General features: G+C 36.2%; 3 protein-coding genes across 3 annotated transcripts; 2 read left to right on the top strand and 1 right to left on the bottom strand.

The window, feature by feature from the left end:
* Nucleotides 1-1,701: 1,701 nt before the first annotated feature.
* Nucleotides 1,702-12,080, top strand: LOC111788851 (Zinc finger C-x8-C-x5-C-x3-H type family protein). The gene is made up of 9 exons (XM_023669406.2): nucleotides 1,702-6,834; nucleotides 7,822-8,017; nucleotides 8,125-8,272; nucleotides 8,448-8,547; nucleotides 10,038-10,128; nucleotides 10,271-10,541; nucleotides 10,634-10,676; nucleotides 10,745-10,848; nucleotides 11,416-12,080. Exons 1-9 carry the CDS (start codon nucleotides 1,821-1,823, stop codon nucleotides 11,848-11,850), a joined length of 6,402 nt encoding a protein of 2,133 aa, XP_023525174.2. The 5' UTR covers nucleotides 1,702-1,820; the 3' UTR covers nucleotides 11,851-12,080.
* A 1,030-nt stretch (nucleotides 12,081-13,110) lies between these two features.
* NDHM (subunit NDH-M of NAD(P)H:plastoquinone dehydrogenase complex) lies at nucleotides 13,111-14,193 on the top strand. The gene is made up of 2 exons (XM_023667917.2): nucleotides 13,111-13,599; nucleotides 13,827-14,193. The coding sequence occupies exons 1-2, from the start codon at nucleotides 13,168-13,170 to the stop codon at nucleotides 14,007-14,009; spliced, it is 615 nt and encodes a 204-aa protein (XP_023523685.2). The 5' UTR covers nucleotides 13,111-13,167; the 3' UTR covers nucleotides 14,010-14,193.
* A 349-nt stretch (nucleotides 14,194-14,542) lies between these two features.
* LOC111787485 (uncharacterized) lies at nucleotides 14,543-17,421 on the bottom strand. The gene is made up of 4 exons (XM_087120957.1): nucleotides 16,245-17,421; nucleotides 15,905-16,139; nucleotides 15,285-15,367; nucleotides 14,543-14,840 (listed from the first exon to the last, which is right to left on the bottom strand). Exons 1-4 carry the CDS (start codon nucleotides 17,082-17,084, stop codon nucleotides 14,769-14,771), a joined length of 1,230 nt encoding a protein of 409 aa, XP_086977083.1. The 5' UTR covers nucleotides 17,085-17,421; the 3' UTR covers nucleotides 14,543-14,768.
* Between the last annotated feature and the right edge of the window lie 736 nt (nucleotides 17,422-18,157).

Raw genomic sequence — 18,157 nt, forward strand, 5'->3', positions numbered from 1 at the left:
ATTTTGATTTTGTATGTGACAGATGATTTTCTATGTAGACCTTAAATATCATCGTACCAAATGCTGTTTCATGCATATTATGTTTATGTATGATTATGAACGAGCCTCTCATATTATTAAATTACTATGATGATGAGAATATTTGCTAAAACCATTACACCTAAATAGTGGGGAAATTTTTTTCTAATTATAATCATTTAGAGAATCGGATATGGAAATAACAATAAATGGATAAAGATATTTGCCTATAATAAAAGAGCAAATATGATATATATGGCAAATATCTTAGTCACTCCCCTCGTATTTACAATATTATGATGTGACTATTAGAGAGTTGGTGAGGAGTTTATTATGACTAACTCAGGTATGTATCTTAGTTGGATAGGTAGGGAGTTACATGATTGCTCACCTTGACTAGTTAAGCTTAGAATTATAGCCTATTTGTTGAAAGATAAGTATGAATGGACGTTTAGAAATGAACGGATTAGGAGGCCGGTCGTATTTAGGATATTCAGTCTGATTCGTCTTGAAAAGTAGTCTTTCATAAATAGAACTGTAGGTCTTTGCCTCACTTTTTGGATTGGTTCGCGAGTCAGGTCTTCGTCTCACTTTTTGGATTGGTTCGCGAGTCAATGTTTTTGCCCACCTTAACCGACAACAATTGGGTAGACTATTCTTCCATTCATTATGGACCTCATATTACCTCACATACCATTACCCAATTCATGTAACCTTCGGTCAGTTAAGATAGGTGTCAAGCTACGTTGAATTTGAAAACATAGGATGAGAAATCATTCAAATATTTGTTTGGTAATTATTGGCATACTAGCTAAATGTTTGGGTGGTTAAGTCATGGATTCATACAAAAATTAAAAGGGGTCTTGAAAGAATGGAACTCGACATTGCAAAAGTTGTGAAAGGAACTCGTGCACTCAAGATGCAACCATAATTAAAAAATGAAGGTAGAATTTTGACCAAGAGTAGATCAGATGAAATGCGACCAACATGTCGTCGTAGAACCTAATTGATAAATCTTTCTTAAAATATTGAATTGACATATTTTAGGAAAATTCTCTAGTAAATTTTCTCAAATCAAGTGATTATGGCTGGCTAGAATTTCTCATATTGGCCATGGTAGAAACCCTAGGTTTTTAATCTATAATAGGTGGCCAAAGGTTCGATTTCAAAATAGGCTCAGATCTTAGGATTGTTCAACACTTTGTCATATTTCTTCTCAATTTTAGTAGTGCCACACCGAGTGCCCCTAATCACTTAAGTTAGCATTCATTATATAAAGTTCAACATTGAAAGGTGTAATCAAACAAGTTTTTATAAACACAATTCGAAAATCGTGTAGAAATGGAACTTTGCTTTTTGTATCTAGACATAAGACACGAACTTTTAGAGTCAACAGGGTTATGTGCTCGAATCATCTAAATTAAAAATGAGTGATGAGGATATAAATTTGATTTCTTATACTCATACAAATACTTATAAAAAATTGAATAGGTTTTGAATCGAACTCATGATTTTAAACCCTAAACCCTAATTTGCATATGAATAAATATTGGTAAGATGTTGTAAGAAAGTAAAATTTGGATGTTAAAATTTTGAAATAATTGTGACTATGAATGTTATGATTTTGGAGAAAGAACAAAAGAAAATCTTGTTTTTGTGTATTCAAATTCCGTCACGATTGGTCATATCCACAGGAATATATACACCACACAACTACGATTTTGCCGTAACGCTATGAATTCCAAGTCCAAATCCAATCAAGACGATAAACATTGGCCGCCCAACCAGATCTGATCTCCGCCATGGATTTGCCTCCATTTCTTTACCACCAACGGGATCAATCCAGGTATATCTCTCCTCCTCCTCCTCCTCCTCCTTCCTCCGCCCCTCTTCCTCACCCTTTTTTTCCGGACGATCCCAATTTCCACTTCCCTTCCAATCACCATCAGGTTCTTCATAACATTCCCGATAAAGGGCTAGATTTCCCTCTGCGGCCGCCACCGCCACCGCCGTCGTACCGTCATCCTCCGATTCATCCACCCCCGTCACAAGCACCGCCGCTAGGTTATAATCCCTCTCAACCACACTTTGTTGTTTCTTCCTCGATTCACGATGACCAATTGAGGTCTCCCCACCCTATTCGTGAATTTCCGCGCTCCCCTCCGCTTTCCAGTCGAGTTTCTTTCGACGGAGGGTTTCACCGCGATTTTGTTGACCTTAATCATTCGTTCCATGAAACTCGGTTTGATGTTTCGGATCCATCGAGAGGCTCTGCGGATAATCGACCTCCAATTCCGCATTCTCCTATCGATTTTCAGCATGGAGCTGGCCACCGAGAAATTGATTACAGATCTGTCATGCCGTATCCGCCCCCTGATATGTTTAGGTATAGTTCAGGTAGTAGTTCTAGGCGGGGAGCGGAATACAATGATAGATTTCAGACAAATCCAAGAGAAGAGGTGCTACGGGGACGAGGTGAGGAGAATTATTATCACCACGATCAGCTTAAAGCTGATTCCAATATCACCTTTATGGAATCTGGAGCGATGCAGAGTCCATTATCTAGAGATAACAAATTTACTTCTGGTAGTTTTGATAAACATCGCTATGGCTCGAATTATGAAAAAGAATCTTTTAGGAGTCGTAGGAATGGTAATGTGGTGGGTAAAAATCAGAGATGGGTTCATAGCAAACAAACCTTTAGAAACATGCACAATTCGTACTCAGATGGAAGCAATGATAGAGGATATGGTGACCGTAGTGATTTTCGAATTATGTCTGGTAAGCATGGACATTCTAATCCAGAATCAGGAAAATATTACAGTGACAATAAGGATAGTATAGAAGGTTATAATGAGTACACGTCCACTCCACGGAAGCAGGTACAGAAAAAGAGTGCTTTTCTCAGAATTCAGATGGCAAATCCTTGTCACAGTAACCGAGAGAGTGAACAATTACACGATTCTGATTATTTCGATGAGAAGAACGGTTTCCACAGGGGCAAAAATCAGGTTCGATCTCAGGGCTACAGAATAGATGCAGGGAAGAAGAGACAGGGAAGTCCTATGGAGCTTGATGTTTCTTTTAAATCCAATTCGTTGGTGGCCAAGGCGATCGTGACACCAACACAGTCTGCTCCGACATCTCATATGGATAAAATGCCTGGATATGAAAAAACTACAAATGTTTTGGTTCCCGTTCCCCACCATAACTCTACTGACTTGCATTTAACGGGAAAGAACAAGGATGATTTAGGCACAAATGATGTTACAAATCCTGCTCCATGTCCCCCAGGTTCTAAAAATGAGCTGAAAAAATCAGAAGAGAAGGCTACAGGTTCGTTTGCTGGTAATGGATCTAACAATTTAACAGATGCTTCTTTGGTTAAGGGCAATTATTCACTTAGAAAAACTAACGTTGAAAGACCTTCACAAGGAATGGTGTCAGGTATAAAAGGAAGGAATGCTTATGGAAAAGTAGCTACTGTGAGAACCATGAAGAAGAAAAAGGTTGTGAGGAAAGTAGTGAAGAAGGTAGGAAGTCCCCGACTGTATTTACAGACAAGAAACAGCAATGTTGACCCTTTGAAAGCATGTAGCTTGAAAAATATTCCGCCGGTTTCAGAAAACAAGTCTTCCACATCTGGAATGAACTCAGATCATGGTTCTGTGTTGAAGGCTTCTCAGCATGGTATGTCTGGATCACTAGATAATGGAAAAGCAGATCAGTCTGTCCTGCCTTTAACATCAGAAGAGTTTCAAGCCAACACTGATATGGGCATGGAATGTGTACCTGCAGATGATAGTAATAAACATAACTTCGATTCTCCATTGAATCCCTTGATAAAAGAGGCAAGAGGATCTAGTAATCAAATTGAGAGAAACAGTTCTTTCATTTCTGTTCCACCTCTTTTAAATTCTAATAAGGATCTTAAACTATCAAATGGACCTAATGACTTCGATTTTGAATGTCAGAAGTCAATCAAGCCTAAACTTTGTGGGAATGAAGAAGACTTGTCACTTAAGAATGTATATAGTAAAGGGTCTAAATCTATCATGTTTTCCCTAGGAAGCAGTCAGTCTGGAATAGTGAGTTCAAATGATCCTAATATATCTGATAATCTTGTTAATGGAAATAGTTTGGCTGTTAATAAAGACGTTCCCATGGATTTTGATAATGGGGGAACTCAGGTTCAAGATAATACTTCACTTTGTGAAACTTGTTTTGCCGATGGAATTTGCCAGCAATGTGCAAACAGGGTGACTGGACCTCCTGAGACTGATGTCGTGGGAGTATCTGCAGCAAAAGTTACAATTAGCAATTCTTTGGTGGGCGTAAATCCAGAAGCATCGGAAATGCAGATTGATTCCAAAAATTTGCAAGACTATAACAGTGGACAACATACTAATCAAGATTCTGATGTCTGTCGTCAGTGTACTAATATACGAGTGAATGAGGTTCTTAACTGTGAGAGGATTGGTAGTGCAATGAGAGAATCGAAAGCTATGGATAGTTCTGTTTCACTAGGTATTAGTTCTGTAGAAAGATCTGCCAAAGCTAAGGTTTCAATTAGTGGTGGACAGGGTGAGAAATCATTGTCAAAGATGAGTAAAATTAAAAATTGTTTGGATTTTGCAGGTTCTTGTGACATCAATCAGGAGACGAATTCTGAGGATTTATGTGTACGTTCTAATTCTAAAAATTATTGTCCTTCAGAGCAGGGTGTTTCTGGTGATGGAAGCATAATAATAGATGTAAATCCTACCACCACTGAAGAGAGTCCAATGCCTGATTTCAATTTATTAGGTAAGTCGTCAAAAAATAAGTTGTCGATGGGCTTTGATGTTAATAATAGAGGAAATGAGATCAAGTCCCGAAAGAAGCGAAAGATATGCATTGCTAGTCCTGTTTTGCCTTGCCCCAGTGTTGAATCTAATGAAGGGCCTGCACTTACAGTCATCTCTAGTTTAAATGATCAGTTAACCTCTAATGTTGAGTTAATGGAAGGAGAGGAGGTTGCAGCATCTACTGTGGATGCTTTTTTCAAAGCTAGTCCTGTTTCTACAGATTGTTCGAAAGGGATCAGCAAGATGCTCGATGAGATACCGAAAAAAGAAAATTCCAAAAAAATAAATATTGATGATGGTCCTTTTGAGTATTGCTTGAAATATGAACAACCAGAAAACTCTCGCTCAATCCAGGAGGAGTTGATTGTTTCAAAATGTCAACCACTTTCTTCATTGGGAAATGAGAAAGAAGACAGCAGTACTTCCACAATGGCACCACATCAAAGAAATGATATGGATGTAGTCATTTGTAGAAGAAAAGAACTAAATATTCATGCTGAAGCACAATCTATGCTTTGTAACAAGACTGCACAGTGGAATAGTCCTCAAGTTCCATCCTCTCAGACCTTAAATTTTTCATATCCAGAAGCAGTTAAAGCGTCTTGTAATCTTGGCCAGGATAATGTGCATCATATAGAAAGATGCACTGATGGTGGCAGCTGCCTCACTGCCAATTCTGACAATGAAATTATAGGCATTGCGAGTGATACCCAAGGGGATTTGTGTTCTCCAGAAACCTCCAATGTTCAAGGGATAGATAAATTACATTGTGAGGTATCTCTCAGAAATATTGACTTCAAAATGGATTGTGAATATGACAAAAAGGTGAAGGAGAAATCTAGTGCTGAAAATGAATTAAGGGCATCGAATGATACTTCATTTCCACAGCCTACGACCATTAATCAGAAATTAGGTTGCACCAATTCTGACAACAATTTGACTGCTGGCAAAGTAGTACCACGGGCATTGGTAGAATTAAAAAGTGGACTTCAAGCTGACAATCATTCTGCCAACTCGTGCAAAAAAAATCAGAATATGGTTTATCACAAATATCAGACAATTCCTGGTAAATCTTTTTCCACATGCACTGCTTCAAAGAAGATAGCATCTGATAAAAGTTTTCTTGGTACAAAACCCCGAAGTTGGCATCGGAATGTTAACACTCTGGTTCCAGCTCCTGGAAATGCGGCTTTATCAAGTACTATTCCTTCCCAAGGGCAGTTACATGGTGGAGATGGAATGCTTGAGAGTACTTTGTACATTCGTAAAGGTAATAGCCTAGTTCGAAAACCATCTCCAGTTGCAGCTCGAGTTTCAGGCTCCCATGATTTAAGCTCAAGCTCATCTGATCAACATGATTGCAGACCTAATATAAAATCTAATGGTAAGGTTGAGGTGGCTAATCCTCCTGTCCATTTTAAAGTAAGGGGAACTGATGTTCCTATTGATAAGCCCTTTCCTCCCCAACTATCTAGTGGGTCTGGGTCGCCCAATCATCCTATTCCCAATGCAGATTATGCACCATCTCCTTGCCATGAACCTGAATCAAATCTCACGAAGTCTAAACATGTTAGTGATCTGTCTAGGTCTGTTGGGGATCCCTCGAAGATTTTTGTAGCTCCTAAAAGCCTGGTTGGTACTGCTGATAAGAAAGAACATCTGACTGAAAAAAAAGACAAGAATTTTGTTTCTTCAGTTGTAAAAAAGATGGTGTATGTAAAGCGCAAGTCAAATCAGTTGGTTGCTACTTCAAAACCCTGTAATTTATCAACTAAAAATATGGAGACTACTTGTTCCTTGGCCTCCGATGGCTATTACAAGAGGAAAAAGAATCAGTTGATCAGGGCATCATCAGAATGTCAGATGAAGCAGACTTCACTCCCCACCGAAGATATTTTGAACCCAGGAGGTCCAAGCTCTTATGGAGATGGAGATGCTAGAAGTTTTGATAAGAGACAACAATATAAAGGTATAATAGCTAAACATTAGCTTTTATTTCGTAGCTTTTGTATGTTTCTATTTATACAGTATCTCAATATCTTAGAACAATCTCGATTTTTATCTTAAATTTTTATGTTTCATTATACTGTTGTACAATGGATGAAACTTATGAATGTACACACATCATAGAGATGTGGCAGTTTTACCAGGTTCTTCCAACTTTTTATCCCTCGTGTCTGCCTCTGCATATCTTGGAGCATTTTTAGTGCTTTCAGTGCAAGCTCTTATTCCCAACATCATTTTTCCTATTAATGCGTTAAATATGTATTTGTTGGTAATAGCTTTAGCTACCAGCCACTTTCAATTTCAAATTTTCATGTCCTTCGATGGAAGGTTTATAATTTTCTCCTTTTTAATTTCATTTCTTATGCGATTTTTTTTTTTTTTTTGTATCTTTGAACATACTTGTAACAATGGAAAATTTGTTTATTGTTAAAAAAAAAAAAAAAAAAAACGAGGCACTTCTTTTTCTTGGAACTTGCTTTTCTTGGTTAGAACATAGAACATGAACTGTCATATGTGTGATATAGTGTTAATTTTTTCTATTTTTTCTATTTTTTATTTTTATTTTTATAGCTCATACTTTATAGTCTTAAAAATGTTTGAGATCTAGATTTTTCATGTATTTCCTTTTCAACTTTTGTTTTGTCTGTCTTCTGTGGTTACCTCGATCAAAAACACTGATAAGACTATTCTAAATCATTGTCTTTCATTTAAGAGAATAGCTTTATTAAATTATTGCTGGCTTTTGTTTTTACAAGTCTAAATCGTTGTGATTCAACTGTTTGATATTTCTTGCCCAAGTATGCTTATCCCTAATAGCTCTCATTTCTACTTATATATGATTTTCTATAATGCATTTGTAGTGTGGGTTTAGTTTTCCTGACATTCATCCTGATGTTGTTTTACAATGAACTGTAGTCATAGTAAAACTGAATATAGATTTTCTGTACAGCTGTAGTGAAAACATATAGGCCGTCAAAGTCCTCTTTGGTATGGACACTTCGCAGTTCTGTTGCTCCAGGAATTGGTGGTGGTAATTTGCAGAATCATAAGATGGCTCCTCGTCTTTTTCCTTGGAAAAGATCACATTGGAAGACCTTCAAGCTAAACGCTTCTACTCAGAGAAACAGCTCTTTCTCTATTGTCAGGCATGTGGTGCATTAAAGATTTCTGTTCTTATTTATTTATGTTTCTCTTTTCAACAAAAGGTGGCTGTTTGGTTCAACAAGTGGTAATTCCAATGTTTTTTCACCAGAAAATTGTTGCTGATGAGGAACAGGAACACAGTTTATAAAAGATCAAAACATGGATTTTCACTTAGAAAATCCAAGGTACTAAGTATTGGCAGGTCTAGTTTAAAGTGGTCCAAATCCATTGAAAAGCACTCAAAGAAAGCTAATGAGGTTTGTTCGAAGTTGGATAATGATACATACGTTGACTGCAATTTTATTTTTCTCTATAGTCCCTAATATATTCTGTTTGATGGGCACTTGTGGAGGCAAGAATGATCTTTGACCTTTTCTTTGATAACATATTTTTTTTTAGCAAATAGCGTCTTTTTATTCTTCTTTAACATAGGAAGCTACGAGGGCAGTTGCTGATGTCGAAAGGAAGAAAAGGGAGCGTAATTTGGATGCATCTATTTCCTCTGATGCTCCGGGTGGAAATCAGTTCTCCTGTAAGTCCGTTATATTTTGCAATTTGTGGACTTTTAATTCTCCGGTATGGCCGAGTAATCTGCAGTTTTCTTTTAATGAAGTGATGTGGGTTTGTATCTGTAGTAAAATGATGATACTTTGTTAACTAACATCTGTGTAAGTCATATTTTCCTACAACAAAAGGGTAGTGGCGTCTTTCCCATTACGTCCATGACACCTCTCAGCTAGTTGATATTTGCTTTTGTGGTGGATGTTACTAGTTGTCTTTTCTTGATTCTTTGGTCTCCTGCTGGTTCTGTTTTTGCTTCTGTTGTTGAAAAAACAGGCGAAGCACAATTTTAGTCCTTTCACTTTAGTTCTTGTAACATTGGTCCCTTAGACCTTTCTTTTGTAATGATTCAATTCTTGTATTTCAATTCAAATTGGTCTTATAAATTTTGTTGTGATTGAGTCATATAAATAAAGAGTATACATTTGTTAGGTACTCGAACACCCAAAACACAAGATAGTTATATATTGCAATATCAAAGGAAGATTACAATATAACAACAGCCTTTTGAGAGAGCTCTCTCTCCCAAATCCCGCAATGGACTATTCTACTAAAATGATCCACCCTTTTCTAAGAACCCTAATGTTAGGTATCCCTTTCCCATATTATCGATATTAAGAGGAAATCTCTTGCCCTAGGGCAATACAAACTCCCAGCCAATTTGAGAGGGCCGGTAAACTCTCCCATACCTTTCTAAAGCCAAAACTCAAAAACTAGAAAGAAAATATAAAAATAATAAATAATAAATGAAAAACCTACCCAAAACAAGCAATCTCTCCCCTAAATATTCCATATACTTCTTACCTTTCTAAACCTGTAGTGGTTCCCCCTCCGCACATTCCCTTTAACTAACAATCTCTCCCCTCCGCATATACTCCTTTTCCCCAATTTGATCATTCGTGCTGTCAATAAAGATTTCTTGCGGTTCTGCAACCCACTAAAATTCATCACTATGTAGTGATGGGCCTACTTGCGTTTCACGATGGGAGTTCAAAGCACCTTTCGATTGTGAAACATGAAACACTAGTTGGATAATAGCGTCCTTTGGTAATTTTAACTTTTAAGCTACTGGTCCAATTTTACGTTCAATGCAATAAGACACTCAAAAGTATTTGGGAGATAGTTTCCTCATTCCTTTGCTTTGCTAGAGAGGCTCGTCTGTATGGTTGGGTTTTAAGGAACACCTAATCTCCAACTACGAGCTTTAATTCAAAGCATGTGTGAGCTGCAAACTTCTTCATGCTGTCTTGAGCGGCCCTCAAATGTGTTTTAACACATAAGCAATACCTCTTTCTTTCAATTGATGGTCCAATGTAGCATTGGTAATTTTCATTTTACCGTAAGATAGCAAAGGAGGCAGGGGGCTGCCCATAAACAGCCAGAAATCATGCTATTCAATTGAAATATGAAATGTAGTATTATCTTCCTCTAATGTTATTCTTCATTCTTCATGTCCTGCAGATGACCAAGCATCTGGTTCTACTACTCTGCAACCAAAAAAAAGTGCTAAGAAATTTTTTATTCCACGGAGTCTAATGATTGGAAATGACGAGTATGTGACTTATTTAAGCTACAAAGCATGGTTCGAGTATATGCACACACACATTGGATGGGAAGTATACTTGTATACTCATATACCTACTATAGACAATTGAGCTAACATTCTTTTGTGGTTGACACTGAAAAACTTGTAGATACGTTAAGATTGGAAATGGCAATCAATTGGTCAGAAATACAAAAAGACGAGCACGCATATTGGCAAATGAGAAAATTCGATGGAGTTTGCACACTGCAAGACAGCGTCTGGCTAAGAAGCGGAAGTACTGTCAATTTTTCACAAGATTTGGCAAATGTAACAAAGAAGGTGGCAAGTGCCCTTATATTCACGACACTTCCAAGATTGCAGTCTGCACAAAATTTCTTAATGGTTTATGCTCTAACGCAAGCTGCAAATTGACTCATAAGGTTCAGCACTGATTCAATTGATGGGCCTTTCGTTGTTTAAGCTTTGGTCTAAAGTGTCCATAACCTTCATCTCAATTTTCTTTCCTCCACAGGTCATTCCAGAAAGGATGCCTGATTGTTCATACTTTTTACAGGGTACTTTTCAAACTAAATTGTTTCAAAAAATTTATAGAACTGCAGGTTTATGATGGACTTCTTGACAGGTTTATGCAGCAGCAAAAATTGTGCTTATAGACATGTAAATGTGAACTCAAAGGCCCCTACTTGCCAGGCTTTTCTCAGGGGTTATTGTGCCCTTGGCAACGAGGTAATTTCCACTTTCATGAACTTTATTTTCTAGTTACTCGACTTGAGTGGGACTTTTTTTTAATGTATTTTTAACTCATAAATATGCTCTGGTCAAACACTTTCTGACAAGAAATTGAGACTTTTCAGATTCTGGTTAACTCTACCAGAAGTGGTTTGACATCTTACCATGCCTTCGTTCTCTGATGGGTTCGATTTGATTGAAAATCTTCAAGTTTTTTGAATGCTTCATGATGCTGCACTCCTAACCGGTGACTCAATATACTTAATAGTTGTTGCCGTTTGGTGGTGCTTCCTGAAAAAATATGTTCGAAAACCGTTTTGCTGACTGTTTCATAGAACTGCTTTTAGAAGGATTTTTATTTTTTATTTTCCCAACAAAAAAGGGTTGCACTAATTCCTCCTGGGAACAAATTTTTTTGTTCTGTTAAATTATCCTACTTCAAGTTTTGCTCCATAAAATTACTTCAACTTTTACAGACAATATCAAGTCTTTTATACTTGATACATCATGTCATCGTGTTTGTAATTGTAAATCTAATGAAACTGGGTGTACCTAATTGTTCAGTGCCGTAAGAAGCACAGTTATGTATGCCCCTTGTTCGAAGCAACAGGTACATGTCCTGATAGACCCAAGTGCAAACTTCACCATCCTAAAAGACAAACCAAAGGAAGAAAAAGGAAACGATCAGAAGGGAAGAATAACGATCAAGGACGGTACTTTGGTTCTAAGAAATACGATGTTTCTGGGTCGAGAATGGTGGTGAGTGAGAAGCATCCTGTTAAGTTGAGTGACCCTTTTCCTGAAAAAGATCTGGCAGATTATATCAGCCTCGACGTTTCTAGTGATGAAGATATTGCAGAAAGCCCCGACTCGACAAGCCTGAGTACGTCCTTTTGCGAAGGTTACCTCTCAGAGTTACTACTAAACAATCCTGACAAGCTAATCAAACCAGTTCGGATAATGACCGAGAATCTGACGATGCAATCGCTGGCAAACTGAGCTGCCTGCTGCTGATTCTGTGCCAGGTTTGTGTCCAATCTCTCACCATTACAGTTTAGTTTAGTGTATACCTGCTGCCAATATCTGTAACACACAGTCACAGTTTAGGTTCTTTAGTTTATATAGCTTTTAGTTTTTCTTCTCAGTGCAGAATTGTGAAAAACTTCCCTTCTGCCATTACTGTAAATCAACATTTTTAATGTGAAAGGAATGAAATGATTTTATGAGAAGTGGATGTGATAAGCTACACTGTTCTTTTTTAACTTTATTTTGGTTAGTCTTATGTCTCCGAATTGGGCGATTGTTCATTTTTTCCATCCCTTGTAGCATGAGAATTGAATGCGCAATAATACCCACATGGTTTTGACTGTTTATCCAATGACCAAAGTTTTTGTTGAAATTTAAATGATTTTTTAGGGAATATTAGGTGATTGAATTTAGTTCAGATTTACCATAATCCTTATACTACTGGTTTTATTTTACTTTAGCTAAAATCTTTAATAAAAAATTGGATTGAAGGACAACTTGGGGATGAAATATGGATGGACAAAATGTATTAGATCATTTATTTACAACGGAATTTGGTATACAAAGTCAACAGATTTTACTGAATAAATAAACAAAAATATGGGGATTTATTGAAACCATTGAATTCGGAACATGGTAAAGAACTATTGTAGGACCATTGAATTCGGAACATGGTAAAGAACTATTGTAGGGGATTTATTGAAACCATTGAATTCGGAACATGGTAAAGAACTATTGTAGGGGATTTATTGAAACCATTGAATTCGGAACATGGTAAAGTGTCTCTTGGGTGAGGAACCACGCCTTTGATGGGTGTCGCTCTATTTGCGATATACCTATCTATTATTTTGGAGATTTATAATTTTACCATTTTATTGGACGGAATTTCAAGCAATTAGATTCGATTCACACGAACCCCTAAATAACTTTTCAATAAAAAGTGGAAACCTACGTACTTTAGGCGAAATAAGTTGACGTAGATAATTACATTCACAATTAAACATAAATGATATTGGCGAAATAAGTTGACATAGATAATTACATTCTCAAAAATAACTCTTTTGTTTCGGGTGGATGTGAATAAGGTAATTTTGGAGGTCTAATAAGAACTAAAATAAATGGAAGAGAAAAACCTTATCCACAAACATTTGAATATCATTTTTGAAAAAATCTCAGCCCCACAAATGGAAGGAAAAAGGAAAAATGAAAATCAGAAACTATAAAAGAGAGAAACCAAGCCAAACCAAAACCAACCATTTTGTAGGGATAAACACCAAACAACTTTCCTCCATGGCAACAGCAGCTTCATCTTACATGGTTTTTTCCATGGTGGGTTGGAAAAACGGCAAACAAAACACAAGACCCTCAGCCAGATTTCCCATCTCTGCTCAGATCAATGAAGCTGCAGAGCAACTGAAAGTGGGTGAAGAAGAAGAAGAGGCAAAGCCGAAACCGCCACCGTCGCCGCTGCGACCGGTGGAAACGCAGCCAAACGTGAAGAGCAAGAACATGAGCAGAGAGTATGGAGGGCAATGGCTGAGCAGTGTGACTCGCCATGTAAGAATCTATGCAGCTTATATTGACCCCGTTACTTGTGAGTTTGATCAGACCCAAATGGATAAACTTACACTTATTTTGGATCCAAGCAATGAGTTTCTTTGGAATCCTGAAACTTGCAACAAAGTCTATACTTACTTCCAAGAGCTTGTGGATCATTATGAGGTATTTCTCTCACTCTCGTTAATTTAGTGGTATCTTTACTTAAATCTTTACTTGGATCTGTGGTATCTTTACTCGAATTTTGGCTCGAGTCTTTACTCGAATCTTGGCTCGACTGATTCATGATTAATCAATTCTAGAATGATGACAATTCATCCATTTTAATTTTTTTTTTGTTAACATGCTCTTAATCTAACCATCATTTTAAAAATGAAACTTGAGGAAATCAGGGAGCTCCACTGACGGAATACACACTTCGCCTAATTGGTTCAGACATAGAACACTACATAAGAAAGATGCTTTATGATGGTGAAATCAAGTACAATATGAATGCAAGGGTCCTCAACTTCAGCATGGGAAAACCAAGAATAATGTTCAATAGCAACGATCTGCCTCAAGATCTACAATCATGATACTTAGTGAATATGTAGCATCTATTCACTATGTTGTGTTCCAAATAGAATGCCAATTCCTCATTTTATACTTACATTTCTTTCCCTGTTTTGTACACGTAATGATTTCTCGAACGCAGCTTATCACATTTCCTCGACACATTAAAAGAAAACATACGAATACATACCATGTAACCATTGTCGACTTTTGATAATCTTGGAGGCATTTCATAAGTTTCAACAAAACCACAAGAATCTTGCAGACAACTATTAAAATTATAAAAACTAAATTGCAATCAATCATTTAGCCTCAAAATCTATGTCAAGCTAGTTGATATCAGACGGGTAGCAAGAGCTTTTCTCAGGGAAATTAGAATCACTTCAGCACATGAGAAATGAGGTTTTACCTTCAAATTCTTAAGAACCTTGGAGATCCTACAAAATTTATGCACAGAAATCATTTTCACTTCCATGTTTCATAATCAAAATCCTGGTACTTTTCCTGGCATTTACATTGAAACTTTTGAAATTAAAAGGGAAATGAAACGCACAAATAAGAAGGAAAAATGCTACACTTCTGAGTTATGCAGAAGGAATGTGTTTCCTATACTTCATGTGGATCATGCAACAAATGAATGGTTAGCACCTAACTTTATAACGTACTTACAGAGCATGAAACCAAACACCACCAAAATACATTCAGGACACTGTTTTATCTGATTTATCCATCACCAAATACAGTGACTTAAACAAGAGCTTAAACTGAGCTACATTTCCAAGTTATGACAGTGGCAACACATTCAGGCATGATGGGTCCATCCAAGGCTGAAAAGCATCCTCATGGGACAAATTCTGACAAAAAAAAAAACCAAAAAGAACCACACAATGTCGAAGTCAATATGGGAAGGGAACAAAAAAAAATTATTAAATAAAGTTGCTACAACGTAGTTATCTCTTAATAATCATAGGATACAAATTCAGAATAGTTTGGTAGTTTCTCTCTTATACATCTAATAGTGTAAAATTGCCAACTACTTTCACATCGTGGTAACCTCCTCTCATCATTTCTCGAAGAGAACATATTCTTAAAAGTGGTGAAGTGCACTAAAAGATATAATAACTCTTTTCGTGGCCCAAGACAGAGACTCTTTACCTCCTTAATCTAGTCCTTTATTGTACCAGTAGAATATATTCTATTTCTTAAACTACATAATTAAGTGCCCATTAACTACTATCATAATTGCTGAAGAAGACGTCTATGAAATAAACATGTTTCACAAAAATATAAAAAACTACCTGCAACCAATAGAAGAAGCCACGTAGTAGGTTCAAAGTTCTGGGGCAATCATATTGTACTGATTGAATTTTCATAGCAAGATCTGCCAAAAAAAAAAAAAAAAAAAAACAGAGAAGATAGATTCAATACATAGAATCCGCACTGATTATAATGAACATCATGCAAATAAATTCGAAAGTCTAAGCAAAGAAATTAATGAAACAGAAAAAGGCAAGTGCATAATTTGAATCTACTTGACAAAGAATATTTACATGTCCAGAGGTTCATTTAACACTTCAGGTAGTCTTGACAATTAGAAGAGTGAAAAATAGATTACCATAATAACTTGAAAAATCAATTTTGGTGCAAATTATGAACATTTGGTAGAAGTATCAGATCGGGGGTTAGAACATCCCCTCTTAGGATGAACATCTTCAGGAAATGGTACTCATGGAGGAATCTTTTTAGAGGAAAAAGATTGGGGGTGTTGAAAATACTAGTTGTTTCCAAACATTACTATTGTATAAGAGAAATTCGTAGCTCATATAGCCTATTTAACACATTGAAGAACACTGATAACAAACAAAACCCAATCAATATAATGGCAGTAGAAAATTGCATTGGGACTAAAAGCACTCACCATCATAGAGATGAAGATATGATTTGGCGCGAGATTCCAGTGTATATGGTTTTAGCACTCTACTACGTAATTCTCTATGCCGGACATGTGGCCTACGGCGGCCTACTTCTTGAAGAAAAAAGTCGTACTCACGTTGATCATATGGTTTTTGAAGAACTTTTATGAGCCTCTCCCTGAAATGGGAACTTTTATATATACCAGGACTCTGAAGACTCTTCCCACTATCTATATCCTTCTGGAAAGAACAAAAAAAATCTATCAATCTAAGACATAACCAAGTTCTATATCCTTTCCCATTCAAATAAAGAGATATCACAGCATTAGAATTAGATATACTCACAGCGGAACGTAAATATTTTCTCCCAAATCTAGCACTGCTGCGCTTACATTTATCGGTGTTCATCATCACCACTTCTGACTTAGAGATACTTCCATCTTGCTCATAGACAAATCGCCTACCATCTGGAGGCATTAATTGATATCTACGATCATCATAAAGAAAATCTGTCAAAAATGTCTTATAGTCTTCGTCCATATTATCCGAGTCAGAATCGGATAGGGAAAGACGCTTAGCAGAACTGAGAAGACCTGTACCGAGCATTGTGCTTGAATTTCCATTGACCCCATTAGATATAGGTTTTGCACAATCCAGACTGAACTCTTCCTCAAACAAAGGAGCCGGGCTTTCTTTATCTGTGCTCGCCATCTCATCTTTCCTTGAAGCACTCGTCAAGGTCCTGATGGTTCCAGGTTTTTTACTATTTTGATCTTTCTTCGGGCTTGATTTTTCGTCTTCCTCATACTTCACATACACTTTCATTCCATTAACTGATGGAATTTCAAGCTTATATGCTTTCCCCTCTTGAATCAAATGCTGAAAAAACATCTCATAAACAGGATCAACTTCATCTACCAACCATTTACAGCGCGAAGTCCCATTATCGTCATTATCACGCCCAAAATCCTGAGGTTTAGCCTCAACAATCTCCTCGCTGCTATCCACAAACTTCGGTAAATTATCTAAGAATTTCCGATACTCCGCATCGAATTCTTCTAGTTCATTCTTCTTCGAAGTTTTGCAACAGTAGTTCTTATACTGTCGATTCGAAACTAACCTTCTCTTCAGTCGCCTATCCAACCGTACATCCAGCGAATGATCAACAGTACTCCCGTTAACCATTGTGTAAAAAAAAAAAACTCACAGAATAACTCTAAAACAACAGAAAATCCGCGTGAGAAAATTTAAAACTTCGTTTCCTCGTCCCTACGAGACATCAATTCTTCGACGAACTAGAAAACTTGAAAAGAAGATGAAGAAGTCCCGTAGCGTGTGATGCTTTTGGACTCGCAATCTTAGCCTCGATTCCTACTCGGGTGGTATTCTGGGAAAGGTTTGCATTCAGAGATATGCCCTAATTGCCTTCGTCTTCACGACGAATCGTCTTCTGCTCCTCCAGTTTGCTATTTGCAGTTCCTCTCCGTTTTCTTTGCAAGGGTTTATGTGGGTCATGTCAGACCGGGCTGAATTTTTTTTTTTTTTTTTTTTTTTCAAACAAAACTAAATTAATAAAAAGTTTCAATCATAAACATTTTTTTTTACAAAAAAAAACTTTTAACAAATTTAAAATATTATTAAAATTCATTAATAAATTTTATTTAAAAAAATTTCTTTTAATTAAAAAAAATTTTAAAAAAATATCTTTTGACTTACCGCAGATTTTAAAAAAATTCATTAATTTTTAAAACTTCAAAGTACTTTTAAATTTTTTAAAAAAAATTAAAAAAAATAATTTTACCTTAATATCTCAAATATTTATTAAGTTTCTAAAATAACATTAAAAAATAATTCTATTTATTTACTTTCTAAAATAACATTTAGATAATCTATGAGATATCAACGGTTCAAATGTAGGAGTAACGGCAAGAGCATTTTGAAACTTTTTAAAAATAGTTGAATGATATTAATGAAATTTTTTAAAGTTTAAATGTATTATTGTAGCACTTTTAAAAGTTCAAAAATATTTTAGAACAAAATACTAACGGTAAAGTTTTATTTATTTATTTATTTATTTATATTTAATTTAAGAGTATTATTAAAACTTTCAAAAGTTAAGAGTAATTCGTGATATTTTCATTAATTTATGAAAAAAAAAATCTTTTACTCCAAACCTATCCACATATAAGAAATGTTAGTTTAAACTGCAGAACAAGCCAATAATAAATTTGCATTTAACCTGAAACTGGGAAGAGAAG

The sequence above is a fragment of the Cucurbita pepo genome, chromosome 2, assembly GCF_057944985.1.
Source record: "Cucurbita pepo subsp. pepo isolate OVF chromosome 2, ASM5794498v1, whole genome shotgun sequence".
Lineage (NCBI taxonomy): Eukaryota > Viridiplantae > Streptophyta > Magnoliopsida > Cucurbitales > Cucurbitaceae > Cucurbita > Cucurbita pepo.